Below are 27,984 nucleotides of genomic sequence, written 5' to 3'. Positions count from 1 at the left end.
TCTCCGAAGAGAGAATTTGCATATTCAATTTTCCAGGAGCATGCATGGCATACAAGTCTCCTCACTGATACCAGGCCTTGCTTGTCTCTCCACAAGGAGAAACATTAGCCCTTAGACCTCACTCTGGGGTGGGAAAAATAATTAAAAAAAAAAAAAAAAGAGTGGGAGAGGGAAACTGGGTCTGATTTATGGTATGGGGCAGAGACTTTGACCATCACTGGACTCTTAATAGCATACAATGATTTTTCTCACCTTTATATAGCAGAAATAATGCCCGGTGTGACAGCTGAGGCCTGTATGCACGAGAACAGCGTATAGGGAGTACATTATTGGTTCGCCATGTGGGTTTGACGTGTATGGACGGATGTTAAGGTATTCTGGATACTTTATTTCCTAAAGCCGGGAGCAAAAAAAAGAATTTAAAAGCCTGTAAAATGAAACCGCGTACTGATACGGAGCAGTGAGTAATGTGCAAAGTACAAATGCAAAGACTTAGATTCACCTTTGAAAGTTTCCCACCGCTGAAGCTTGCAAACCTCTTCAAGGACAACGTCAGCACGTTCGATATCCGATGTACTGTAAATCTTTTTGTAGCCGTAACCAATTGTTTACACCTAAGAAAACGGGACATACAGTGAATTAAAAGAAAACTAAGGCGAGACGTGGCAAGTCCTAGCTGGATGCAAATCTGACTCCTATATTGAGGAAGGAAGGCTGGTGCGGTGGTACGTACTTGCTGCAGTTATAGGCATTGTCCCCATCAAGTTGTTCTGCTTTCACAAACTGTTCCAGAGCTTTATTCACACTATGGGAGGTCTAAAACAAAAAAAAGGTAGGCATACGATTGTTAGGAGATAGAAAATTCTGCCTTTGTAAGGGTATGTGCATATTGACCTTTTTGATGGCGTAAACTCATCAAATCCTTCACAAAAGCTTGGAATTTCTGTTCAGTTTTTCGCACCAAAAAGACTCAGGGGGCGATTCATTAAGACTGGCATAACTTAATGAATCAAGTACCTGTCCTTCAGGAAATTCATCATTAAGGGGCTAGCATACATTTCTGGAGTAAGTATAGCGGTACAACATATGACTTTTTTGGATTGGCGGAACCACGCTCCATCCCACCCATACTGGCATAGTGGGCCGGGACACGCCAAAAGCAGCAATATTTTTGTGCATCTTCCAAGTTGTGAAAAAATATTGTGACTAAAGGGGTTCAGAGCAGGTTTCTGGCGTAAAAAACACTCAGTGTGCACAGATCCTATACAGGAATCCCCCAACTCAAGCCCTATTGGAGAATGGCTTTAGAGTCCTGCACCTAGTATGTCTGGGTATTGCAGACGGTCCTCTGAATTTAATGGCAACTGTGAGATGCCCCTTTCCCTGGTGCTGGGTTTCTCATGGGATCACAGCAGATCATTGGGTTCCTGCAGCAGGAAACTGATGTCCTTTTAGGTTAATAATTCATTAAACGGCCATGTATGTCTTACCTTTATCTCCAGAGGGATATCAAGATATTCATCATACGTGTCCGAAACGGATTTACAATTTAGACATTTCACTGTAAGACAAAAATAAAAAGTAGCATTAGATGGAAAATCTCCATGTATTATATGAACACAAATCCTCTGAATGTCACATCTTACCTCGGGAACGTAGACAACCGCCGAATATCTGATGTATAAAAGTTGTTGTTTGTGTATGTCTGTCTAAACTGAAAAAAAGAAGGTGGTTCAGGAAAAAGGGTTAATATCCACTAAAAACTAACGTTTAGGTACACGTCATCACGAGGCTACAGAGGCCCGCGGCTACAGCGGGTTTTCCACTTTCAGCAAGGTGGACTGCAAACGCTGGAAAGCATGTAAAAAAGCCAGCTTTTAACACTCCCCCGCGCTGATTTTCACTGCTGCATCGGGCATCATCGCTGCAGCCAGTGTTTGCTGATGTAGATGGCACAAGCAGCTGAGCTCAGTGATTGGTTGCAGCGGTGATGTGCGTTGTCAAAGTGAGGTCACTGCAGCAGACAAAACACAAAGGTGGGTGAAGCGACAGAGCTGGGGAAGGGCAAGTGCCGACTTTGGTTTTACTTGCCTGCCAGAGTTTGCTGAAAATAAAAACCCTTTAAGACAACTGGACAAATACCTGGAGGACCTGCAAGCTCCAACCTTATCGTAACCTTCATTAAAGGGGTCGGCTATAGTCAAAAGACTCCCTAAACTGTTCAGTACAAAAATAAGCAGTTGCGATTTACCTCCCCCTACAATTGCATTCTCCGAGGGAGAGTTTAAAGCCCTTACTGCCAATCGGTCAGCTGTGTATACATTGGAAGATGGCAGCTGCACTGGTAGCGCTGAAGAGGAGAGCACACGGCTAATGACGTGACCACTTCCCTGCCTCTGCAAGCACCGAAATCCTCCCACTCGTGTGCAGATACAGGCAGGAGGGTCTTTATAGCCACATGTGTGACCACCGCCCTCTCCAGTGCTGGGGATGCACCCACCATTCCCCAGTGTTTACAGCACAGATCACACTGGTAATCACGACCACTTTCCTGATTGAAAGGCTACATTCCCACGGTGAACTTTTCATTTTCCAGAATTTCTGCACCTATTTAAATTCTTGTGGTTTTTTCATTGTTATACTAGGTGCGAATTACATACGTTTTTGATGCATTTCTGCAGCATAAAACGCACTTAAAAGGCGTGTGCATTTTTTTTTTTTTTTTTTTTACATCTAATGCAAGTCTGTGGGGAAAATCCGCACAGAAAACAGAGAAATTGACAAGCTGCGGATCTGAATCCCGCACCACAGGTCAGTTTATGCTTCGTAAAATAAAAGCACAGCGAGTATGAGATTTCTATAAATCCCCTCCACTTTGCTGGAACTGTAAGAAGCTGCGCTTTTTTGACCCAGCAAAAATACACACCATCAAAAACTCACCCAAACCTCATGGTGGGAACGAAGCTAAAGAGTTTAGTGCACACAGATACAGGAGATCCTCCAGGATGTATCTACACAAGCCTTCACGCAAGGGAACATGACAGCTGTCACCTTGTGTGCAGTGGACGAGGAAGGTGCAGCTGTCCAGTTTTAAAGAGCAACTGAACGATCCAAGAAGGTTTTACATATTTGGCAGGCACTTTAATTTCCTGCAGATTGATGGGGGTCCAGGTCCTGAGACCCCACCTACGAACAGTGGGCAACTCAGGAGATCGGAGGGTACAAGCCCTGACTCTGGAGTACAGCTTCAACAGAAAGCATATGCTTTGTAACCCTGCTTTCTACTGAATCTGCACAATACTGTGGGGGTCTGAATCCAGAGACCCCCACTGATCTGCAGGCAATTAGAGTGCTTGCCAAATAAAAAGCTGCCTGAAAAGGTTTAGTTACTCTTTAAAACACATCTTATCCATAAGCAGCAGGAGGCCTTGGTGCCTGTGGATGTCACCCAACACAGCAGCCCCCCAGGTTGCCATGCTCTAACGAATGCCATGTGTCAGGAGCAGCAGATAAGAGGACAGATGGGGCGACTAACACCATCAGACACCGGTGGTCACGTAGTTAACAGCGTGAATCAGTCATTGATGATCGCACCATGTGTCACCCATACAGGCACAAGAACTTCACATCTGATGACACTGCAGGCATTGTACTGAATGCATGCAGTTATTTGGTTATGTTCACACGTTGCATTTTTGCTGCGTTTTTTAATGCAAATTAAAAACTGCATTTCACAGTACCAGCAAAAGTTATGAGACTTCAGAAATCTCATGCACACGTTTTTGTTTTTTTTTTCCCCTCCCCTGACTGAATTGGAAAACTGCAGCATGTCACAGTGTTTTTGCAGCATTTTTTCCACCCATAGAAAGCAATGACTAAGTGCAAAAACGCAGCAAGAAAGCAGGCATCAGGTTTTGCTGCGTTTTAGGTGCAGAAAACTTGGGAACAGGCACTAAACTGTATAAGCATACACAAGAGAAGAATGTACCTGAAAAACGCAGCAAAATCTGCTTTTTTAAGCAGTTGCACTGCCAAGAGAGCAGGTTGTGTCTGCATAAAAAAAAAAAAAACGCAGCAAAAACGCAACGTGTGAACATAGCCCTTGGCTGTCTAGTAGCCCTGCTCTACAGTACAGATCAGTACTATATAATCGTCTGTTATATGCATGTTAATGTACCGTTACGTATTGCTGCAGTGGTTTTCAAGTAGTATGTGGAAATTAATGATATTGTAGGATACCACAAGATATTGCATGTGACTGGCTAGGAGCCACAACCCGTCAGTCCGGACTATTAGCCTGCATCGCCAGCCACGTGTGAACGTCACTTACTTAGAACAACCTCGGAGACAGGATTTCTGCATTTCTTCTACGGTGTATCTAAGAAATTCATGAGCGTCCTCTTGGCTTCCATAACGAAAGTGTTTAGCAATACCTAAAAAAAAAAAAAAAAAAAAAAAAAAAATATAAATAAATATTAATAAAGATAATCAAAAGTTACTGAACAAACACTGAAATGCTGCACAATACACAGGATACCGGCAGCAGTTCTAAAAAGGAGTCAAAATCCCTGTATGCACAGCGCCCAATCCACTAATGGCCGTTATTCATCACTGGATTGGGGGATTAGAAATGCAGCCGATTATTACAGGACCCGGCCTAGGTACGTTAACCCCTTCACAACAGGTCAATTTATCTTTATTTGCTCCTCCTCCTACAAGAGCATTATTTTTTTATTTTTCTAACATAGGCATAAGAGGGCTTGCTTTTTGCAGCATGAGCTGTAGCTTGGAGTGATATTATTTTACCATACAATGTACTGAGAAGCAGGAAATAAAGGCGAGAAAAGAAAAAAAAAAAAAAAACAAATATCTATTTGCGGTGAATACCAAATGCAATTCCACCATGGTTTTGATGGCGTACATTTTGTGGCAAGAAGGACCGTCAATCACATTTGATTCTTCAGGTCTGCACAATTATAGCAATACCAAACTTAAAAGGGAACCAGTCAGCAGGTTTTTGTACCCGAAACCAATTATCTATGTTAAGTTGCAGTAATGCTAATTAAATCCATACCGTTGATTTAGCAACGGACGTTTAAGTTTCAGAGAAATCGCTTGTCCAATTCTAACTTATGCTAAAGAGTTGTAAGTGCAGGGAAATAGGAGGGCGTCTGTAAAGCCCCCGTCTCACATAGCGAGATCGCTGCTGTGTCACGGTTTTGGTGATGCAACAGCGACCTCACCAGCGATGTCGCTATGTGTGACACTTTGCAGCGATCAGACCCCTGCTGTGAGGTCGCTGATCGCTGCAAAGTGTCCTGGACCATTTTTTGGTCGTTGCTCTCCCGCTGGTCAGCACACATCGCTGCGTGTGACCAGCGGGAGCAACGATCAGGCTGGTAACCATGATAAACAGCGGGTTACTAGGGGCACACGTGCACTTAGTAACCCGCTGTTTATCATGGTTAAGAGCCTGCTAAAGTGAGCGGTAACCATGATAAACAACAGGTTACTAGGTGCGAATGTGCCCCTAGTAACCCGATGTTTATCATGGTTACCAGCCTGCTCCTGCTTCAGCAGGCTGGTAACCAGGAGCAGGACATCGTGGAAAGATTCTTTCCACGATGTCGCTGCTCCCCTGATCGTTGGTGAGCCTGCCTGTTTGACAGCTCACCAGCGACCACATAGCGACGCAGCAACGATCCCCGACAGGCCGTATCGTTGTCGGGATCGTCGCAGCGTCGCTAAGTGTGACGGGGCCTTAAGGGAACCTGTGCCCAAACTAAAATCATCTGGGTTAAGTACTTTTTTCATTTCAGAGAAATAATGTTCAATTTCTATACCAATGAGCCATAAGTGGAGTGAAATTGGCTCGGCACTTACAGCTCTATGGCCTCTTTCACCGTCGGCCTCCTGTCACTCGCTAACCGGACGCTCTTCTGTCAGTTACCTGCTCCCCCACCCAAGATCTCACACACGTGCCATCATTCCTGGGGTGGCACTCCCTGGTAATGACAGTGCTTGGGTAGGGGAGCAGGTCACAAAGAGTGACCTATTAGGTGGGGAAAGAGGGAATAGACATTAAGTGCATGGCCAATTTCTTTGAACTTGTGGCTCATTAGCATAAAAACTGGACATGATTTCTCAGAAATGGATTGCCAATATGAAGATATGGATTTCTTCAGCATTACAACGACTTAACACATATGATTTTAATCTGGGGTACTGGATCCCTTTAAAGAAGCCCTCCTATGAACTTTTTTTCCTCCCTATAGAATTTACTACTGAAGAAAATGCAGTAAAATGATAAAATAATGCAACGCTAATCCTGAAGGGACAACCTCACATCCACCATTTATGCGATTGTTGGCAAACAGTCCAGAGTCATGGCTAAGGCCAGGGATCGGTTGCAGTGGTCACCGGAATGATGGGACAATATATCAACGCCACAGGGTAGGAGGACTGAATATATGAGGGTTGTCTTTGTTTTTTTAGTTTGGTGTGAAGAATGTTGGGGAAACTTTAATGGCAGCTTACAATCCTCCTTCAGCATGTCTAGCTGTAACAGGACACTTGGCTCAGCAGGTGGTCCAGCCACACCAGCTAATATGCAAGCGCATACAGGATGACCTGCTGCGGAGTCCACCCCCTATATCTGCTTTGTCCAGTCACATAGGATTCCATAAGGAGATTTAAAGACCATATGGAGTTATTGTACGTCCTAGCCACACGCCGGTTACATTTTTGAAATCTCTTCACTTCTAGAGTGAGGGCCACGTAGAGTAACGTGCTGTGAAGGAACAGGAACCAGCTGGCAATCCCATGTGGCCCAGCACACATGGTTGAACATCAAACCATAATTGATATGATTCATCTGCTTATACGTTTTGTACTCCTGTATGTGCATATCTGACCATTGTACAACTATAACCAATTTGTATATAGTGTTTTGTCTAGTGTGCCCTTAAGGTGATTAAATATATCATTTAACCTAGGGTTGCTTTTTAGCTCGATCCACACGTCCGTGCTCTTGGTTTCAGCTTTCCATGCTACTGGGGATGGTTTCTGGCCAGCTATAAGTCTGGTCCTTTGACATGATTGTATCTAACGAGGAACTGATGGCAGTCCTACTGGGCTGACAAGGTTCTGTTTCACTGGTGCTAGTGAAAGGCGCCTCTCAGCCTGTCAGAGTTGTGAGCGAGTGTTGTGCCATATCAGTGAATGCGTGGGCCAAATCCTCTCACTCCCCGTGCCTACCTGGGCCCGTGTGGACAGGGGGTGTCTGTGTAAAACTGTGCCAAGCTGACCTTACATGTCCCCAGGGGGTGCGAAACGTTGCGTTTGTGCAAGTGAGGAGACTGTCATATGTTCCCTCCGACATAATGGTGACATCAGGCGGGGTGGTGCGGGTTCATCACATTTGGGTTTTAGGAAATATTGGTCCAAACTTACGTCGCAGATCATTGATAACACTAGTAGGCTTGACGACTCCTCCAGAGTTACAAAGGGCCTGAGCTACATGAGCCTGCATCACACACATCATACAGAAGTCTTGTTCACGACCTGAAAGCAAATAGATGGAAGAAAAAAAAAAAAAAAAAAAAAAAAAAAAAAACATTAGCATCCGGAAAGAATAAAAAAAAAAAAGTTATATATCCAATAAAAGCATTTCAGTTTCTTACTGAGGACTACACCCTTTCACCGTGGAAAGCCATAGTCCAAGATCTGCAAGTTCTGTCTTCTATATCATCTATTTTCAGCAAACAAATATTCAAAAAGTGCTGTCTCACGACAAGTCTATTTTACGAGACATTTCTGGAGCATGGGTTGTCCATTCACTCATATTTCCAAAAGGAATAACAGAGGAACACAAGGCAGGTGCTCCAGCATTGCCAGCAAGGGATCTATCAGGAGAGCCGAGAGTGGGAACACTTTGGAGAAAGTGACTGGAGGTTACAAGCATACAGCGATATTAGATATGATGTCCAGTTGGTCTACACCCAAAAGAAGTCCAGCTATACACATTAGGACCAATTCAGGAGACCCTTTATGTCTGTCTGGTATCCTACTCTACAACTAAAGCAATCCTGTCAGCACACTGACCCCAAGTTCATGGTTCAATTTTTTACGCCCAACGACGTAAAAAATAAAAAACACAGCGTGTATTTACCAGACGCTGATTTGTGGCCATAGGAGTCAATGGAGACCAAAAATAATCACAGCCATAAAATGGACAGGAAAAACCATGAGGTTTACAAAATCGTATGAGATCTGGACAATTAAAAAGGTGTTGTCTACTACCAGAAAACCCCTTTAACAACGGCCCTGGGCGGCAGCCTTCACAATTCCATCCATGAGTAATTCCCCCCTCTCATACCGCAATGTGAATTAATCCTGTATTTCATTAATTCATTATAGCAGTCCGAGTCAATAAAGTTCATCATCTACAATTATTAACCCTTGCATAGGCCACAACATAAATGGAAAAATGAGAAAAATGGAAAGGGGCCAGGATTTATCAAACATAACGATAGCAAGATCAATACCTATAAGTTTCCTCTTAAAGAGCAAGACACAAGAACCAGGTCTGCTAAGCAGCATAAAGGGTTCCCCATACAGCTGCTATGGAGCCGTTGGCTAAGAAATCATTGGGGTATACAGGTATGGGGTCTTGTAGCCGAGAATAACTGTACAGAAAAAGGAAAAAAAGGCTGAAAGAAGTGCAAAGAGGGCAATACATTAAAATATAGGAACAGCATCTAAATAACTGATCCTATACCTGTATTTCTGTAAGAATTGGGCTTTAGGAGGTAATTGATGGGCTTCTAAGGTTACTGAACTCTGTGCACATATAATTTCTGCTATGTATACAGTATGGGCGGGTAGCCTGGGCATCTACAGGGGGTACTCAATGGGCACTGTTCCACCATAAGAAAGCTCGGCACAGAAACAAATTAATAGAGATTATTTCAGGTGGTAGTTGTTGGATGTGCAGAACATATATACCTGCCCAAAATGGTGGCTGTATCATCCAAATCCTGGGCTGCTCCTTGAGTCCAGGGCCAAAAAACTCCAAATTAGCTTGTTGGTGTTGAAGAGCAAGATAACGTGAGCGTTTGCTCTCCCGAGCCTTTGCTCAAGGAAGGACTTAATTGTCGCAGCACAGCGGGGCAAAGTTTGCTGACACTGGCAATGATTATAGTGGACAAGTTTAGCAATGGGTTGCAATCTTGCTTGAAGCCAGTGCTGCTTAGCATCAAGAACTTACAGCTAGAAACATTAAAGGAAACGGGAGATCAGAAGTAGGAATTGAATAAAAAAAAGCAACCCACTTTCCTCCACTTTCCCTCGCTGCAGGCTTTAAGGCTTCCCACTGGATCTATACAGAACTAGTGACGGAGGTGCGCCTGTAGGACGCCATTCCCCATACTATCAAGCTAAAAGCTTAAAAAAAAAAAAAGGGAGAACACAGCCACCTGATCGCTGGCCGCTATCGCATTACTACAACACCCAGCATTCTGTTGCACAAGGTATAATGAACAGCATGCTAAGTAGTCTGGCAGCCATAAAAGCTGGACAGGGGGCAGCCCGACCTCACTAACCAGCTGAGCAGAAGTGAAGCGTATAAGAGGAGTCGTACTCACACGTCTTGGAGTGCTCTCGAGTGAGCATGTAGTTCGCAAGGGGCGCAGTGTATGTTAAACACTGCAGAACAGAGTTCACAAAGCAAGTATTGCCAAGGTTCTGGAGACCAGCTCCAACCTTTTGTAGCCGCTGCCATTTCAGTCTCAGTTTTTCTGCCGGGAAAAGGATCTTTTGCGGTGGATTTATGCCATCTCCAGGAATGGCCGATTCTGAAAAAAATTAAGAAGATGGTGATATTTAATAAGGCGCATTTTAATCTTATACCGCTAACTTATAGACAAGTTTAAAGCTAAATCCAGGAGTAAGTAAAGAGCACAATGTCTCCTGACCCCAACTGTTATCAGTCACATAGGGTGAGAGCCCCTTATAAAAATAATAAACAGGTATATATTGTAATAATTTAAAAAAATACTAATGAACAAGCAATCTTTACAGTAGCCATTCCATTGTTTGGTGACCTCCTGTGGGAAGGGGTACCGCGCCTCCAGATATTTGCGATTGGTGAACTTCTCAGGCTGTGAGAACTGCTTTTTAAGGATCGCCTTAAACTCTGGGTGGTGAAAGATGACCTTAGGCGGTTTCAGAACTCCTTCAAAGGAAATCTTGTGTCCTGGTGCCTCCGGGGGCGGATCAGAGATGTCCAGCACCCGATGGATGAGATTAGATCATCAACTAGCGCTGTATTGCTAGGGGGGGGATTGGGATTAGGGACCCTTCGGTTTCCTTGTCCGAGTCGGAATCACAGATGCCTTCCGAATCCTGTGTATCGCTAAGGCGTCTCCTGCTGGGAGAACCGGAGCGGAGGCCTTCTCTGGTCAGGGATGGCTGTGGAGATCTGCATTGTCTGTCCCTGGCAGGGGACGGTCTAGATGACCTGGGACTACGGTGTCTCTCTCTAGAAGGGGATGACTGTGTGGTATGGGATGACGCAGATGAGCGTGACCTGTGGGTCCGCTTGCGTCCTGACCTAGACGTGGATGAGCCCGTGCCGTCATGTCCCTGAGTGGAACTCTCCCTTCCTGTAGCAGATGATGGCCGCCGAAGTAAAGCAAGAGGAAGAAGGGGGGCGGAGAGCTGAAAAGGGCAGCAGTTTACTGTGAAATCGTGCCCTTTCAGTCTGGATCCGCCCCTTCTATGACACTGTAGAGTGTCATATTTGTCATCTGGGGGGCGGGCCGAGGGTGGTGGCTTCGGCTAGGCCGGAGCCGCGGTCTAAATTAGATAACTGATGCCCAAAAGGGCTCCAGGCCGGCGCAGAAGTCCGGGAGGGGGCCGGATCTGAACCGGACCCCCCCCCAGATCTAAAGGCAGGATAGCGGTGGGGGTACCAGCGGAAGGGGGGGCCCTTGAAGGGTCCCCCTGAGGCACCATAGCGCTGGTGCTGCCGCAGAGACAGGCGCAGGAAGGCCTGTGTCTGTATTGTGCCATGCCTGCCTGCACTCCCCCACCCCCCCGGCCCCGACAGGAGTCCGCAGCAGGGCTGAGGTCCCTGGATTCAGTGCAGTGTGCTGGCTACTGGGAGCTGCAGAGTGCTGCCTGTACAGGCCCTACCTGAGGCGTCTCAACCTAATGCCCCCAGAGGGGGATTAGGGAAGGTGCTGCTGTCACAGTCAGGGGGCTTTATCCTCACCCCGACCTCAACCCAGAAACCAAAAGGAATTGAGGAAGGAGGGGGGGGTCTCAACTTCGAACCAGCACCCGAGGGGCTGGGGAAGGAGCGACATGGTGAATAGTCATCTCAACTTCAACTGTGCACCCCATAATAGGGGGCAGAGGAAGGAGCCATGCCGGGAGTCTCGCAGGAGAGCTGCTTTTCTTCATCTGTAATCCCGTCGGAAAAAAACGGAGTAAAAGTTTTAGGTGTGCCTCCTATGTGACACTAAGCGAAAACTGGAGAAGGCTGACGCCGTCCAGGGGTGTATACTGCAGAGGAGGAGCCACGGTTAATCTTATTCAGATTATGCATAGTGTCGCCTCCTAGTGGACAGCAGCATAAAACCCATGGTCCTGTGTCCCCCAATGAGGTGACAAGAGTAAATACTAATGAACAAGCAATCTTTACAGTAGCCATTTCATTGGTATTTATCTCTTACAAGAAAGACTATGATAATCTTTCATGCACTTTAATATTGTAGTATAATCTATCCATTTCTTGCTCCTTGGCTCCGTAAGTAGGAAACCACCATGCTGTCTAACTATCTGACCACCTAAATTTTCCATGCTATCTATAAGGGTGCATATGACAACAATATTTCTATATATTGGGCTGGCATTTTTTGCGTCCCTCACACAAGAGGCATCTCTTTTTATTTGATTGTGTGTTAGAATATTCAGATATTGCTAAGAAAAATATATTCTTGTACATACTTGCCCTAGCGTTCACTTTAGTCTACCTGGCTCACTTGATTTAAGGATTTTGCCGAGTAGCACAGTTTGATTTACATTTATCCCTGTGACACTATATTGTGATATGGATCGTTATTTTTGGATTTAAGGCATAGTATGATGACTGATCACATATGATGGCCTTTAAAAATAAAATAAATGGCCAAAAATGTGGAATAAATGCAAAACACTTTAATTCTGCTATAAAGAAGGGGTCAAAAACCTGTGACCCGTGATGTGCTGACACTTGCTGGTGATGCAAGCATTACTTTCAACTGTGTGTAAGCCGCAGATGGCTTTCAAGGTGGCGGGGGCACGCATTGCATGTCAGTGTCAAGATCCATCTGTGCTTGGATGCTAAAAAACGTCAAGTCAGCTGGGAACGGGGGGGGGCTCAGAGTTAGGGGAGTATATATATTTTCTTCTTCTGGGGCCTTGTTCCATTTAAAGTAGGCACTATAGGGGCATTACTTTTTTTTTTTTTTTTTTTTGGGAACTTGTAAAATGATTACATTTAATAAAAGGTAAACAGGGGGCTTCTAAGATTTATTTGTATCGAATGTTGGTGTCAAGATAAGAAAGGTTGGGGGACACCTTCAATAAAGCAGATCACCTAAACTATATATAGGTCTTGCTATTATCTTATACATCTGGTTGTGGAAGACCGTAAGACATGTACACACATTGACACCTTAACAGCTTCAAGTAGGTTAAGAAAAATCCATGGCTATTAAGTCTCCTTTGAAACATGAAAAGTAATCTGCACATGAGCCGGGTCTTACGTGGATCGCTCTGCTCTGAAGGCACAGGCTTTTCAGGAACATAGGAGCTCGAATAGACGGCAGCACCAGGTACTGGTCCAAGAGAGATTTTAGCTGGGGAGGATACTACGCCCCAAATTGGCGAACCTGTGTCTTTGTCTCCAGATGATGGCGCCATTGGCTTGTAAAGCTGGTTCCGGCATGTTGCAGTCACTGAAGATACTTTATCTATTATGGTCATGATTTGACACTGGGAAAAGATAGGAATAAAAGGAAAGATTAGATTTTTTGCTTTCTTTATAATTCAGCTCCATGAAATTATTCAAACTTTTGGAAGATGGTTTCTGAAGCCGGACCTAAGCTGGTTAGCACACTATACCACCTGCAGATTTATCAGTCACACACATGGCCGCTGATCCACACAAACTCCCATCCTGTATTATGGGATCTGTTGTATATACGGACAATAGTCTCCTAGAAGCAAAGCAGTTTGGGTCTGCCAGTCAAACAACGCTAGAATGCCGCAGAAAGTTAATATTCCTAAAAGTGATCCCAATCCCACTCTGTACATCTGACATTTATCATGGTCACAGTCAGGAGAAAGTGGCGGTCCAGGATACAGGTAGGAGGAGGTTTGCAGGGCTCTGGTCCAAAAGTCATGGACTACCGACATGGCCACTGGAGCAGGATCCTTCAAATCTGTTTAAAAAGTATCCATGATCATTAGTTGAGTAATCAGATTTTTTTTTTTTTTAAGCCTCTGTTCTTTAATTAGATTATCCACTACTTTTTATTAGTTTAAAAATGGGCCACATTGTGGTCTTAAAAGAAAGACTTACCTACCGGACCCCCACCATGCCTCCATATCACTGTTAAGGTTCCCTCTATTCATCCCCCCCCCCCCCCCCCATGAAGACTCAGGGGAGATGTGAGAATGAGAATAAATTGAAAAAAAAAGAAGGGCACTTTTGAACTTGGACAGGTCCTCAAGGGTTGTCCGGAGCTGTTGACTTCCACATGGGCCAGTAAAGGTGCACGATATCTGCTGACCATGCATGGATCCTGGCGGATAGGTGCGAGCGCAAGGTCATTAGTGTCGCTCACCAGCCATTACAGAAGAAGCACTGATAACCCCCTTAAAGACTCATTTATAATCATCCAGGAGCTGATATAACTTATTTAGAAGATCAGAAATAAGTTGACATGTACCGAATATCTAAGAACCGTCCCAATCCCCATTGTTTATAAACAGTTTGAACAAATCAGACTCTCAGTAATGGGCAACCTACAATATATACCCACTCAATATCAACACTTTATGCCTTGATGAAACCCAACTTGTAGAGGAGACACCATCTATAAAATACTGGAAGAAGCAGCTAGATGATGTTGATATTTCTACCAAAGTAAGAGTGGGCTTGGCTTCATTTAGGATGAGCATTATTTGCGAATCTTGGAGAGAAACACAATTTAAAGTTATGCATGGGGCGATTTATACCTTTAATAGACCCCAAAAAAGACTCTTTCCAATAGATTAACTGCATGTCCCAAGTGTCACCTGCCCAGGTCCGACTCATTCTACGGCCTGTGGCTTTGCCAGAAGATATTTCCAAAAGGAAGCTTGGTTTTTTATATTGCTGTTACACTTTGGGGCTCTAATTGCTCTTTATTTCCCTGATTAACCCCTTTACACTACTGGCACAGCTCAGATGTTGAACCCAACCAATTCAAGGGCTCTCCAAAATTAATCCACACTCTACTGCTGTTAGGGAAAAATAATAATTCTTAAACTCTGGCTGGAACCTACCACTCCCTCCATCCCAGAATCAATAGCCCAAATGAAAGATACGTAGGTTAAAAAGCGAGACATAGTAATAAAGAGTCACAAGCAGGTAAATTTCTCTTAAAGTGGAAATGGTCTCTTCAGAGAGGAAGAGGACCAGAACTCTAGGGCCACCTACAGGAAGTAGCAATCCTAAAAGTCAATAGCGACCCTTTAACGAGCCTTATCACATGACTTAGGATATAAGCCAGAATCAGAAACTCAATTTGCAGACACTGTGTTTCGGTGTACTGCCCCTCATCAGTGCAAAGTGTGAGTTCTGGTTTGGCTGGGTGAGAGGCGTCTGACCGGTGGAAAACTCTGCTCTCTAGAAGAAATAAAAGAAGTACTGTAACTCCTTTCATTAATACTGCTCGCTACATCCTGGAGGATCTCAAAGACAACTACACATTTCTAGTCAAGAAGAAAGATCAGCGATCTTATCCCTTTCTTAGATGATGGCTTTTTCTTTACGTTCCTTAGTATCATTTTACATCAAATGCTTTGGTCGTATTTATTTTAGCTTCATCATTTATCAAGTCTGTGACTTAGATCTGGGTTGTCATTCTTGCTTGTGTCGAATTATACTTTTTGGTAAAACTTTTAAAAAATTATATACATACATACACCACTTTAAGACTCGTTTATAATCATCCAGGAGCCGATAGGACTTCATTAGAGGATCAGAAATAACTTACGACTATTTTTTGGTAAATCGGCTGCTGGGTTGGGTCCAGCCTTGATAAATATATATCTTCACATAAAAGTTTCTAACAGAAACCACAACATATTGCCAAATCAAAAGACAAGGCACTGGACAGACCCTGCTTATTTGATAGGATTCACGGGGTTCTGTTATGGTGGCTGTCATTTCGCCAGGAGGAGCTGCACAACATGTAGACCTGTTCTTCCCATGTGCTGGAATTTGAAACAGACGATATGAGGCAGGTGTGAACAAAGCCCTGACATGGCACCATCCTACTGGTAAAACCAACACATACATTCAATGAGGTTTCCCATTCCTTTCTTTATTCTTACATATGACTTAATTGCAGTAAAAGAATAAATAGGGGAGTATATAATATTGATTGATCCAAAAGACATACTAATTGATAAACGCCATCCTCATCAGTACAGAAAGAGAAGAGACCATCCGGGAACACAGCCAGTAAGACGGAGGGATTATTAGAAATAATATATACCCAAAAACTAATCTACTCGTCCTGCTTTCTGTCTAGCGTGTTTGACACTTAACAGCTGCAGACACTGGCTGCAGTGGTCAAATGCTGAAGAAAATGCATCCAGTCACTGGGCTTTATAGGAAGATATCAATTTCGCAATATAGTGTAGTATAGGGTGCAGTCGCAGGTTCAAGTTCTCCAGCGAGGCTAAAATATAAGGTGAAAATGAATGCATATAACACACACCTCAAAAAACTAAAGGGAACACTCAAATAACACATCCTAGATCTGAATGACTGAAATATTCTCATTGAATACTTTGTTCTGTACAAAGTTGAATGTGATGACAACAAAATCACACAAAAGTCATCAATGGAAATCAAATTTATTAACCAATGGAGGCCTGGATTTGGAGTCACCCCCAAAATTAAAGTGGAAAAGATCCTAGTTACTTACCGGTAACGGGATTTTACAGAGCCCATGACAGCACCACCTGAGAGAGGGTATCCGCCCACCAAGGACAGGAACCTACTGAATAAAAAGGCGGTACCTCTCCTCCGCATCAGTTTTTTATTTCAGAGCATGAGAGGGCCTCCGAAGACCGGTTAATACATAACCACCACCTCAACATATGTACTAAACACCTTAAAAAAAAGTGCACACCACAGTGATAAAGGGGAGGGAATTAATAGGGTGCTGTCATGGGCTCTGTAAAATCCCGTTACCGGTAAGTAACTAGGATCTTTTCCCCTTCTCCCATGACAGCACCACCTGAGAGATTTATAGAGATTAAATACCAGAGGGAGGGATCACCGCTTGCAACACCCTTCTACCAAAGGACAGATCAGTAGAAGAGGAAAGGTCAAGACGGTAATGTTTGTAAAATGTAGCAGGGGATGACCAAGTTGCCGCCTTACATATAATGTCGATGGGCACATCCGCCTTCTCAGCCCAGGAAGCAGCTACCGCTCTGGTGGAATGGGCCTTCAGGTTCTCAGGAACCGGCAGATTGCTAGAAGAGTAGGCTAAGGTAATAGTATCCCTGACCCATCTAGCTATGGTCCCCCTTGTAACCTTAAGTCCTTTCCTAGCCCCCTGAAAGGATATAAATAAAGCGTCACTCTTTCTCCAGGCTTTTGTCACTTCCAAATACTGGACTAACACCCTCCTAACATCTAAGGTGTGAAGCTTATATTCCTCAGAATCCCTAGGATTAGGATAGAAGGAAGGGAGAGTGATTACTTGCGTCCTATGGAACTTGGAGACTACCTTTGGAAGATAGGCCGGGTCTGGTCTTAAGATTACTCTATCCATACATACTTGAGTGAATGGATGGTTAACGGATAGTGCGTGTAAGTCACTGACTTTACGAGCTGATGTCAGGGCCACCAATAGCGCAGTCTTTAAAGTTAAGATTTTTTCTGAAACCTTCTCTAAGGGCTCGAAGGGAGGTTTGGTTAATGCTTCCAGAACTAAATTAAGGTCCCAAGGAGGCATTCTTGGAACAGGAATAGGTCTGGATCTATGACAGGCTTTAATAAATCTAATGATCCATCTATTTGCTGCCAAGTCATAATTATACAGTGCCCCCAGAGCCGATACCTGTACCTTAAGAGTACTGGTGGCTAGTCCCATGTTTAACCCCTTCTGGAGGAATTCTAGTATGGCCTCAATAGGAACCCTCCCTTTGGCAGACTGACCCGAGGTAGACAAGAACTTAGCCCAGGTTCTACCATAGATTCTAGTTGTTATCGGCTTTCTACTTGCTAGAAGGGTAGTAACAAGATCTGGAGAAAACCCCCTTTGCGTCAATAGCGACCTCTCAAAATCCAAGCCGTCAAATGCAGGCCCGCTCTTTGGGGATGACAGACTGGGCCCTGCCTGAGGAGATCCGGGATGTCCGGAAGAACCCATGGATCTGCTTGGGACATTCTCTTCATCCAAGTGAACCATGGTCTCTTGGGCCAGAACGGGGCGATCAATATAACCCTCGCCCGTTCCTCTCGGATCTTCCTCAGGATAGTAGGGATCAGTACTAAAGGGGGAAAGGCATAAGCTAGAGTGAAATCCCACTGAATCTGCAGCGCGTCCACCGCAAACGCCCCCTCTTTTGGATTCAGGGAGCAAAAGGTTTCGGTCTTCCGACTGTCTGTTTGCAAACAGATCTATCTGGGGCTGTCCCCACCGATCCACAATCGGCTGAAAAACGGCTGGATTCAACTCCCACTCTCCTTGTTTCAAGATGTGATGACTCAAGAAATCGGCCTTTATGTTCTCTTCCCCTTTTATATGCAGTGCCGAGTGCGTAACCAGCCGACTCTCGGCAAACCTGAAGATCTGATCCGCTATTAACATCAGAGGGAGAGACCTGGTACCCCCCTGATGATTGATGTAGGCGACTGTTGATCTGTTGTCTGACATTATCCTGACGTGAGGACCCTGAAGAACAGAACTGAATTCTTTTAGCGCGTTTCTGGCTGCCAACAGCTCTTTCATGTTGGAAGAGAGGCTTGTCTCGCTGTCCGACCAGAGGCCTTGTACAGAACGATCCCTTAGGTGAGCTCCCCAACCTTCCGCACTTGCGTCTGTTGTAATTGTATCCGACACCTGGAAGGTCCAAGGAACCCCCAAAGATAGGTTGACCGGAGATGTCCACCAGTCCAGGGAGTTGATCACAACATCTGGAAGAGATATTTTCCCATTCAGGCGACCTTTGAGCCGCCTGTCCGCTGCCAGAATCTCCTGTTGAAGACATCTGGAATGGTGCTGGGCCCACTGAACCGCCGGAATGCAAGACGTCATTGTACCCAACAGAGACATTGCACTCCTCAGGGTGATTGTCGGATTGCTGACAATCTGAGATGTTAGGGATCTGATCTTCAGTTTCTTTTCCTCTGGCAGAAGACAGGTTTGGTTTTCTGAGTCCAGAATGAGACCCAGGAAAGACTGAACCCTCTTTGGTTCCAGCCTTGACTTCTCCAGATTTAACAGCCAACCTAGGCGTCTTAGACTGGCCATGACGTCCGCCAGGGCTAGAGAACAGAGTTGACTTGATCTGCCCACTACTAAGAAGTCGTCCAGATAAGGGATGACTAAAATATCTCTTTCCCTCAAGTGCGCTGTGACCTCCAGAATGATTTTTGTGAAGACTCTCGGCGCCATGGAAATGCCAAAGGGAAGAGCTGCGAACTGAAAATGCCTTACGTGCCTGCCGAATTGTACAGCTACTCTTAGAAACTGTTGATGATCTGGAAAAATCGGGACGTGGTAGTAGGCATCCTTCAGATCGAGGACGCACATAAAACAGTCCGGAAATAACATCTTTACGGCTGATTTTATTGTTTCCATCTTGAAAGGCCTGTAGATTAAATGGTCTTTCAGTCTCTTTAAGTTCGCAATGGTCCTGAAGGAGCCGTCCGGCTTCTTTATTAGGAAGAGGGTCGAATAGAATCCTCTTCCTTGCTCGGGTGCAGGTGTTTCCACCAGAACTCCTTTCCTGAGCAGAGAGAGAACTTCCTGCTGTAAGGCTATCTGTTCCGCTAAACCTCTGGGGGCTGATATTTTGACAGTGTTCTTGGGCCTGCTCTTGAACTGTAGTGTGAGCCCCCTCCTGATTATCCCTAAGATCCAAGAATTGGATGAAATTTTCTTCCAGGCAGGCAGGAAGTGGGACAATCTTCCTCCCACCTGGGGGGGAACTGTCACTTAAGGGCTTTCTTATTCTCGGAGGAGGGACCCCCAAACATGAAGCCTCTGCTATACGGCTTTCGGTCTTTCCAGCTACCTTGGTCTCTGGGAGCTTTACTGCGGCTGTATTTTCTCTTCCGAAAGGAACTGTTAAATCGGGAACCAGACACCGTGGGAAATCCATGTTTTTTGTCTGCGGCTTTATCTAGGATGTCATCTAGACCTTTGCCGAACAAGAAGTCCCCCTCACAAGAGATTGAGCACAGTTTAGACTTTGACTGCACATCTCCTGGCCAGCTCTTGAGCCATAGCGCCCTACGGGCTGCATTAGAGAGGTTTGCAGACCGGGCAGCCAGCCTAACTGAATCTGCCGATGCATCTGCCAGGAATGCAGCCGCTCCCTGCACAAGAGGAAGGTCTGATAGAATTTTCTCCCTGGACACATTCCCCCTGATCTGGTCTTCCAATTGTTGAAGCCAGATCATCATAGATCTAGCAGTGCAGGTCGCTGCTACTGCCGGTTTAAGGGCCCCTGCTGACGACTCCCAGGTTTGCTTAAGGAAGGACTCCGCTTTTTTATCCAGCGGGTCTTTTAAGGCTCCTAAATCCTCAAAGGGCAGAGTGGATTTTTTTGAAGATTTTGAAATGGCCACGTCAATCTTAGGGGTTTTGTCCCATTTAGCCGCATCCTCAAAGGGGTACTTCCGCTTGGAGGATGACGGCAGCTGACCCTTCCTCTCCGGTTTCTTCCATTCCCTTTCTATCAGAGATTTAATCCTGTCATTGACTGGGAATGAGCGTCTCCTCCTTTGGTCTAAGCCCCCGAACATAACATCGGTAATACCCATAGTCCCTCTGACGTCTTTAACTAGTCTCTCAGTATTATCAACCGAAAAACAAGGTCTGCCCCCCCCATTATCATCCGAAGACTCCGATGACGATGAGGAGTGATTAGAGGAGGAAGGCAGTTCTCTCGTAAAACGGGACTCCACTGATTCTGAAGAAACTAGTTTTTGCTTCTTTTTGAGTGAGGTTAAGCCTCTTAAAGACTCTCTGACCGGATTAGATCCTTTAATTCTAAAGAAGAGAGATAGAGAGATAGAGAGATAGAGAGATAGAGAGATAGAGAGATAGAGAGATAGAGAGATAGAGAGATAGAGAGATAGAGAGAGAGAATTATTCAAGGTGAGACTTTCACGAAGATCACTCACCACACTGCCGTTCAGACTAGGGTACCAGAGGCGGTGGTTGCCGTTCACATGAGGGCTCCCATCTGGCGGAGGTGGACTGACGAAGTCCTTTCTGACCAGTCTTGCCGGAACTAGTACGCCCCTCACTGCTGTGACTTTGTCGATGGGAAGATTCCCGTTCCATTTGTTTGAGCTGCTTGCGCTGCTTTGATGGCTGTGGCTGCTGCTGTACTTCCTGTGGCGGTGACAGCTGCTGCCCAGGTGACTGCGGTTCCTCATTCATCATGGCGGGGATGCAGACACTGCCATCCTGATTGCTCCCCATCCTTAAAAGCAGTAGGGCTCCACCTCCTTTAGGCTCCTCCCCTTCCGGCAGCGTGCTCATCTCTCTTTCTTTTTTAAATTTTAGCCAGCTGGCGCACTACCCGCAGATCCACCTGCCTCTGCGCGTGCGCAGCCCAGCGGCACCCGGCGCGCTTGCAGCGGGATGACAGCTTCCCACCCGCGCATGCGCAGACCCGGTTTCTGGCGCACCCCGCGCGTGCACAGCCCGGACTTCCGGCGCGCTCCGTCACAGGGTGCGACGCGACCCCCACGTGCGCAGCCCGGAAGACCTGCCGGCCAGCGCGCTCAGTTCATCTTTGCGAGGCGCAGACCCGGCCGCAGGCCCCGGCGCACGCGGGGAGGCATCCAAAGGAAAACAGCACCTCCTCCCCACACGCAGACCCGGGCAGCAGCCAGACGGGCTGGGAACAGGGACCATCTGCTGCTTCCACGGCCTCCAGGCCGCACCGTCCATAATCCAGGTACGTGAGGTACCACCTGGTGAGGCTCCCATCAGGGACAGGAACCAAAAACTGATGCGGAGGAGAGGTACCGCCTTTTTATTCAGTAGGTTCCTGTCCTTGGTGGGCGGATACCCTCTCTCAGGTGGTGCTGTCATGGGAGAAGGGGAAAAACACACTACAGGCTGATCCAACTTTGATGTAATGTCCTTAAAACAAGTCAAAATGAGTCTCAGTATTGTGTGTGGCCTCCACGTGCCTCTATGACCTCCCTACAACGCCTGGGCATGCTGCTGATGAGGTTGCGGATGGTCTCCTGTGGGATCTCTTCCCAGACCTGGACTAAAGCATCCGCCAACTCCTGGACAGTCTGTGGTACAACGTGACATTGGTGGATGGAGCGAGACATGAAGTCCCAGATGTGCTCAATCGGATTCAGGTCTAGGGAACGGGCGGGCCAGTCCATAGCTTCAATCTTGCAGGAACTGCTGACACACTCCAGCCACATGAGGTCTGGCATTGTCCTGCATTAGGAGAAACCCAGGGCCAACCGCACCAGCATATGGTCTTACAAGGGGTCTGAGGATCTCACCTCGGTACCTAATGGCAGTCAGGCTACCTCATGGAGGACTGTGCGGCCCTCCAAAGAAATGCCACCCCACACCATTACTGACCCACTGCCAAACCGGTCATGCTGAAGGATGTTGCAGGCAGCAGATCGCTCTCCACGGCGTCTCCAGACTCTGTCACGTCTGTCACATGTGCTCAGTGTGAACCTGCTTTCATCTGTGAATAGCACAGGGCGCCAGTGGTGACTTTGCCAATCCTGGTGTTCTGTGGCAAAAGCCAAGCATCCTGCACGGTGTTGGGCTGTGAGCACAACCCCCATCTGTGGACGTCGGGCCCTTATAACACCCTAATGGAGTCGGTTTCTAACCGTTTGTGCAGACACATGCACATTTGTGGCCTGCTGGAGGTCATTTTACAGGGCTTTGGCAGTGCTCCTCCTGTTCCACCTTTGTGCAAGGAGGAGGTAGCAGTCCTGCTGCTGGGTTGATGCCCTCCTACGGCCCCCTCCACGTCTCCTGGCCTATCTCCTGGTAGTGTCTCCAGCCTCTGGACACAGCAAACCTTCTTGCCACAGATCGCATTGATGTGCCATCCTGGATGAGCTGCACTACCTGAGCAACTTCTGTGGGTTGTAGAGTCCGTCTCATGCTACCACGAGTGTGAAAGCACAACCAACATTCAAAAGTGACCAAAACATCAGCCAGAAAGCATTGGTACTGAGATGTGGTCTGCTGTCCCCACCTGCAGAACCACTCCTTTATTGAGTGTGTCTTGATAATTGCCAATAATTTCCATCTATTGTCTATTCTATTTGCACAACAGCATGTGAAATTGATTGTCAATCAGTGGTGCTTCCTAAGTGGACAGTTTGATTTCACAGAAGTTTGATTTACTTGGAGTTATATTCTGTTGTTTAAGTGCTCCCTTTATTTTTTGAGTGCATGCATACATATTCTAAATCTAGATCACTCCACTTCTCTCAATTAAAGAAAAAAAAATAGTTTTGTGAAAATATAAAATCAGTACAAAAAAGTTTTTTAAAAATATTAGCTTAATGCGCAAAAAAGTACTCAGAAAAACATCACTTATCAATATTTCCATTCTTAAGGCTACGTTCACACATTGAGTTTTTTATGCAATTTTCAGCTGCGTTTTACAGTACCAGAAAAGTCTATGAGATTACAGAGATCTCATGCACACAGCTTGGTTTCTGTTTCAGTATTTTGTGCTTTGCATGTTTTTTTTTTTTGCAGAATAGAGCAAGTCAGGTGTCAGTTTTTTTGAGCCAAAACCTGGTGAAATAGAATGAGACCCCCCCCCCCCAACTGAACTTTATGTCCATGTATAAAGAAGGACAGTGAAAAAAAAAACACAATTACACAAACAATCATACCGATGACAAAGAATAAATCATGGATGAAGAGAGGAAAATGTAAAAAAAAATAAGGCTTAATGTCTTTGTCAAGAAGTGCGGTTTATCGGTCCCCTTGCATACAGCCACATTCACACAGCGCGGCAGGCAGCCATGCAGAGCCCTCCCCCATGTGTCACGGTCACACAGTGCGGCGCTGACAGCTCCAGCAGCGAGGAGCCGGCACAATAGGCAGAGCAGCCGGCGGCCTACACCCCAGCCCAGGCCTCACCATTGAGACCGGCCCCTTTCACGCGCTCCGGCCCCGCTCTCACGTACGCGCCGGTCACCCCGCCCCCCTCACACTGTATCCACGTTACCTGGGATTGGGGTAACCGTCCTAAATCCGCCGCCCGGCCCCGGCCTCCTCCATAGCCGCCTCTATCTGCCGGGGGAAGTGTCCGAACAATGACGTTTTTCTTACACCGCCTATATCCGGGTAACCACGGAAACGAGGCGGGAATACTGCTAGGGGGCGGAGCCTTAGTGAAAAGCCTGTTCCGAGAGCCAATGAGAGTCGTTCACTTCCTATTCGCCCGTGTGTAAAACAAAAGGCGTCGGAGCCGGCCAATCTGAGAAGGGACTGTTGGTGACGTCAGAGTCATGTGACCAGGCTGGTCCCAGGTAGTCGGAGAAGCACGTGACTTCCCTTTAGCTCGTAGCTGCGGGGTTATTAGAACAGGCGGGAGAATGCAGCAGAGCCGGATGTGTGTGCACAGAGGCGCACATTCCGGGCAATTACAGGGTGTAGTGTCCTCTGCTGCACCGCTCTTTATACACTAATGGAACATTTTAAAATTCATTCATTCATGCATCACCGACTGCTGCTAATTAAGGCATTATTAATAGTCAGTGGTTAGGGTTCACAGACTAATGCACAGAGGATTTTCCCGTGCAGATTACATACTTGCCCACCTTAGGGATCAGGGCGCGCCCCACCCAAAAATTTTAGGTCCTAATTCTGCCCCCTTTTAACACGACCCTCATTATTTGCCCTTCCTGTTTTACATCTTCCCCAGACACCAGGGTACAAGAAACCTCCCAGAATTGCCGGATGACAGAATTTCAGCTCAAATCCGCAGAGTACAGTGATCTGCTCCACAGACGATCAAATCCGCAGAGTACAGTGATCTGCTCCACAGACGATCAAATCCGCAGAGTACAGTAATCTACTCCACAGACGATCAAATCCGCAGAGTACAGTGATCTACTCCACAGACGATCAAATCCGCAGAGTACAGTGATCTGCTCCACAGACGATCAAATCAGCAGAGTACAGTGATCTGCTCCACAGACGATCAAATCTGCAGAGTACAGTGATCTGCTCCACAGACGATCAGATCCGCAGAGTACAGTGATCTGCTCCACAGACCATCAGATCTGCAGAGTACAGTGATCTGCTCCACAGACGATCAGATCTGCAGAGTACAGTGATCTGCTCCACAGACGATCAGATCCGCAGAGTACAGTGATCTGCTCCACAGACGATCAAATCCGCAGAGTACAGTGATCTGCTCCACAGACGATCAAATCCGCAGAGTACAGTGATCTGCTCCACAGACGATCAAATTCGCAGAGTACAGTAATCTACTCCACAGACGATCAAATCAGCAGAGTACAGTGATCTACTCCACAGACGATCAAATCAGCAGAGTACAGTGATCTGCTCCACAGACGATCAAGTCCGCAGAGTACAGTGATCTGCTCCACAGACGATCAGATCTGCAGAGTACAGTGATCTGCTCCACAGACGATCAGATCTGCAGAGTACAGTGATCTGCTCAGCAGACGATCAGATCTGCAGAGTACAGTGATCTACTCCACAGACGATCAAATCAGCAGAGTACAGTGATCTGCTCCACAGACGATCAGATCCGCAGAGTACAGTGATCTGCTCCACAGACGATCAGATCTGCAGAGTACAGTGATCTGCTCCACAGACGATCAGATCTGCAGAGTACAGTGATCTGCTCAGCAGACGATCAGATCTGCAGAGTACAGTGATCTGCTCCACAGACGATCAGATCCGCAGAGTACAGTGATCTGCTCCACAGACGATCAAATCCGCAGAGTACAGTGATCTGCTCCACAGACGATCAAATCTGCAGAGTACAGTGATCTGCTCCACAGACGATCAAATCTGCAGAGTACAGTGATCTGCTCCACAGACGATCAAATCCACTGTACTCTGCGATCTGCTCCACAGACTATCAAATCCGCAGAGTACAGTAATCTACTCCACAGACGATCAAATCCGCAGAGTACAGTGATCTACTCCACAGACGATAAAATCAGCAGAGTACAGTGATCTGCTCCACAGACGATCAAATCCGCAGAGTACAGTGATCTGCTCCACAGACGATCAGATCTGCAGAGTACAGTGATCTGCTCCACAGACCATCAGATCTGCAGAGTACAGTGATCTGCTCCACAGACGATCAGATCTGCAGAGTACAGTGATCTGCTCCACAGACGATCAGATCCGCAGAGTACAGTGATCTGCTCCACAGACGATCAAATCCGCAGAGTACAGTGATCTGCTCCACAGACGATCAGATCTGCAGAGTACAGTGATCTGCTCCACAGACGATCAGATCTGCAGAGTACAGTGATCTGCTCAGCAGACGATCAGATCTGCAGAGTACAGTGATCTGCTCCACAGACGATCAGATCCGCAGAGTACAGTGATCTGCTCCACAGACGATCAAATCCGCAGAGTACAGTGATCTGCTCCACAGACGATCAAATCTGCAGAGTACAGTGATCTGCTCCACAGACGATCAAATCTGCAGAGTACAGTGATCTGCTCCACAGACGATCAAATCCACTGTACTCTGCGATCTGCTCCACAGACTATCAAATCCGCAGAGTACAGTAATCTACTCCACAGACGATCAAATCCGCAGAGTACAGTGATCTACTCCACAGACGATAAAATCAGCAGAGTACAGTGATCTGCTCCACAGACGATCAAATCCGCAGAGTACAGTGATCTGCTCCACAGACGATCAGATCTGCAGAGTACAGTGATCTGCTCCACAGACCATCAGATCTGCAGAGTACAGTGATCTGCTCCACAGACGATCAGATCTGCAGAGTACAGTGATCTGCTCCACAGACGATCAGATCCGCAGAGTACAGTGATCTGCTCCACAGACGATCAAATCCGCAGAGTACAGTGATCTGCTCCACAGACGATCAAATCCGCAGAGTACAGTGATCTGCTCCACAGACGATCAAATCCGCAGAGTACAGTAATCTACTCCACAGACGATCAAATCAGCAGAGTACAGTGATCTACTCCACAGACGATCAAATCAGCAGAGTACAGTGATCTGCTCCACAGACGATCAAATCCGCAGAGTACATTGATCTGCTCCACAGACGATCAGATCTGCAGAGTACAGTGATCTGCTCCACAGACGATCAGATCTGCAGAGTACAGTGATCTGCTCAGCAGACGATCAGATCTGCAGAGTACAGTGATCTACTCCACAGACGATCAAATCAGCAGAGTACAGTGATCTGCTCCACAGACGATCAGATCCGCAGAGTACAGTGATCTGCTCCACAGACGATCAGATCTGCAGAGTACAGTGATCTGCTCCACAGACGATCAGATCTGCAGAGTACAGTGATCTGCTCAGCAGACGATCAGATCTGCAGAGTACAGTGATCTGCTCCACAGACGATCAGATCCGCAGAGTACAGTGATCTGCTCCACAGACGATCAAATCCGCAGAGTACAGTGATCTGCTCCACAGACGATCAAATCTGCAGAGTACAGTGATCTGCTCCACAGACGATCAAATCTGCAGAGTACAGTGATCTGCTCCACAGACGATCAAATCCGCAGAGTACAGTGATCTGCTCCACAGACTATCAAATCCGCAGAGTACAGTAATCTACTCCACAGACGATCAAATCCGCAGAGTACAGTGATCTACTCCACAGACGATCAAATCCGCAGAGTACAGTGATCTACTCCACAGACGATCAAATCAGCAGAGTACAGTGATCTGCTCCACAGACGATCAAATCAGCAGAGTACAGTGATCTGCTCCACAGACGATCAAATCCGCAGAGTACAGTGATCTGCTCCACAGACGATCAGATCCGCAGAGTACAGTGATCTGCTCCACAGACCATCAGATCTGCAGAGTACAGTGATCTGCTCCACAGACGATCAGATCCGCAGAGTACAGTGATCTGCTCCACAGACGATCAAATCCGCAGAGTACAGTAATCTACTCCACAGACGATCAAATCCGCAGAGTACAGTGATCTACTCCACAGACGATCAAATCAGCAGAGTACAGTGATCTGCTCCACAGACGATCAAATCAGCAGAGTACAGTGATCTGCTCCACAGACGATCAAATCCGCAGAGTACAGTGATCTGCTCCACAGACGATCAAATCCGCAGAGTACAGTAATCTACTCCACAGACGATCAAATCCGCAGAGTACAGTAATCTACTCCACAGACGATCAAATCCGCAGAGTACAGTGATCTACTCCACAGACGATCAAATCAGCAGAGTACAG

General features: G+C 46.4%; 1 protein-coding gene across 2 annotated transcripts in view; it reads right to left on the bottom strand.

Annotated features, from left to right (window-relative positions):
- Positions 1–23,883, bottom strand: part of USP42 (ubiquitin specific peptidase 42) — a 31,140-nt gene extending 7,257 nt beyond the window's left edge. The window contains exons 1-10 of one of the 2 annotated variants that reach the window (XM_073648007.1): positions 23,758–23,883; positions 12,813–13,041; positions 9,645–9,854; positions 7,453–7,563; positions 4,331–4,433; positions 1,647–1,714; positions 1,491–1,561; positions 734–816; positions 503–614; positions 253–393 (exon numbers count right to left, since the gene is read on the bottom strand). In XM_073648007.1, the coding sequence (XP_073504108.1) occupies positions 253–393; positions 503–614; positions 734–816; positions 1,491–1,561; positions 1,647–1,714; positions 4,331–4,433; positions 7,453–7,563; positions 9,645–9,854; positions 12,813–13,032 (1,119 nt within the window). In that variant the 5' untranslated portion in view covers positions 13,033–13,041; positions 23,758–23,883. Of the gene's footprint in view, positions 1–252; positions 394–502; positions 615–733; positions 817–1,490; positions 1,562–1,646; positions 1,715–4,330; positions 4,434–7,452; positions 7,564–9,006; positions 9,260–9,644; positions 9,855–12,812; positions 13,042–23,757 lie in introns of those variants that run through there. The other variant, XM_073648008.1, reaches the window with a different exon arrangement.
- Between the last annotated feature and the right edge of the window lie 4,101 nt (positions 23,884–27,984).

The sequence above is a fragment of the Phyllobates terribilis genome, unplaced genomic scaffold (genome assembly GCF_046119375.1).
Source record: "Phyllobates terribilis strain yellow unplaced genomic scaffold, ASM4611937v1 Scaffold_9__5_contigs__length_417890890, whole genome shotgun sequence".
NCBI lineage: Eukaryota > Metazoa > Chordata > Amphibia > Anura > Dendrobatidae > Phyllobates > Phyllobates terribilis.
The sequence above is the reverse complement of the archived record's forward strand: the minus strand, read 5'-3'. Positions and strand labels throughout refer to the sequence as shown.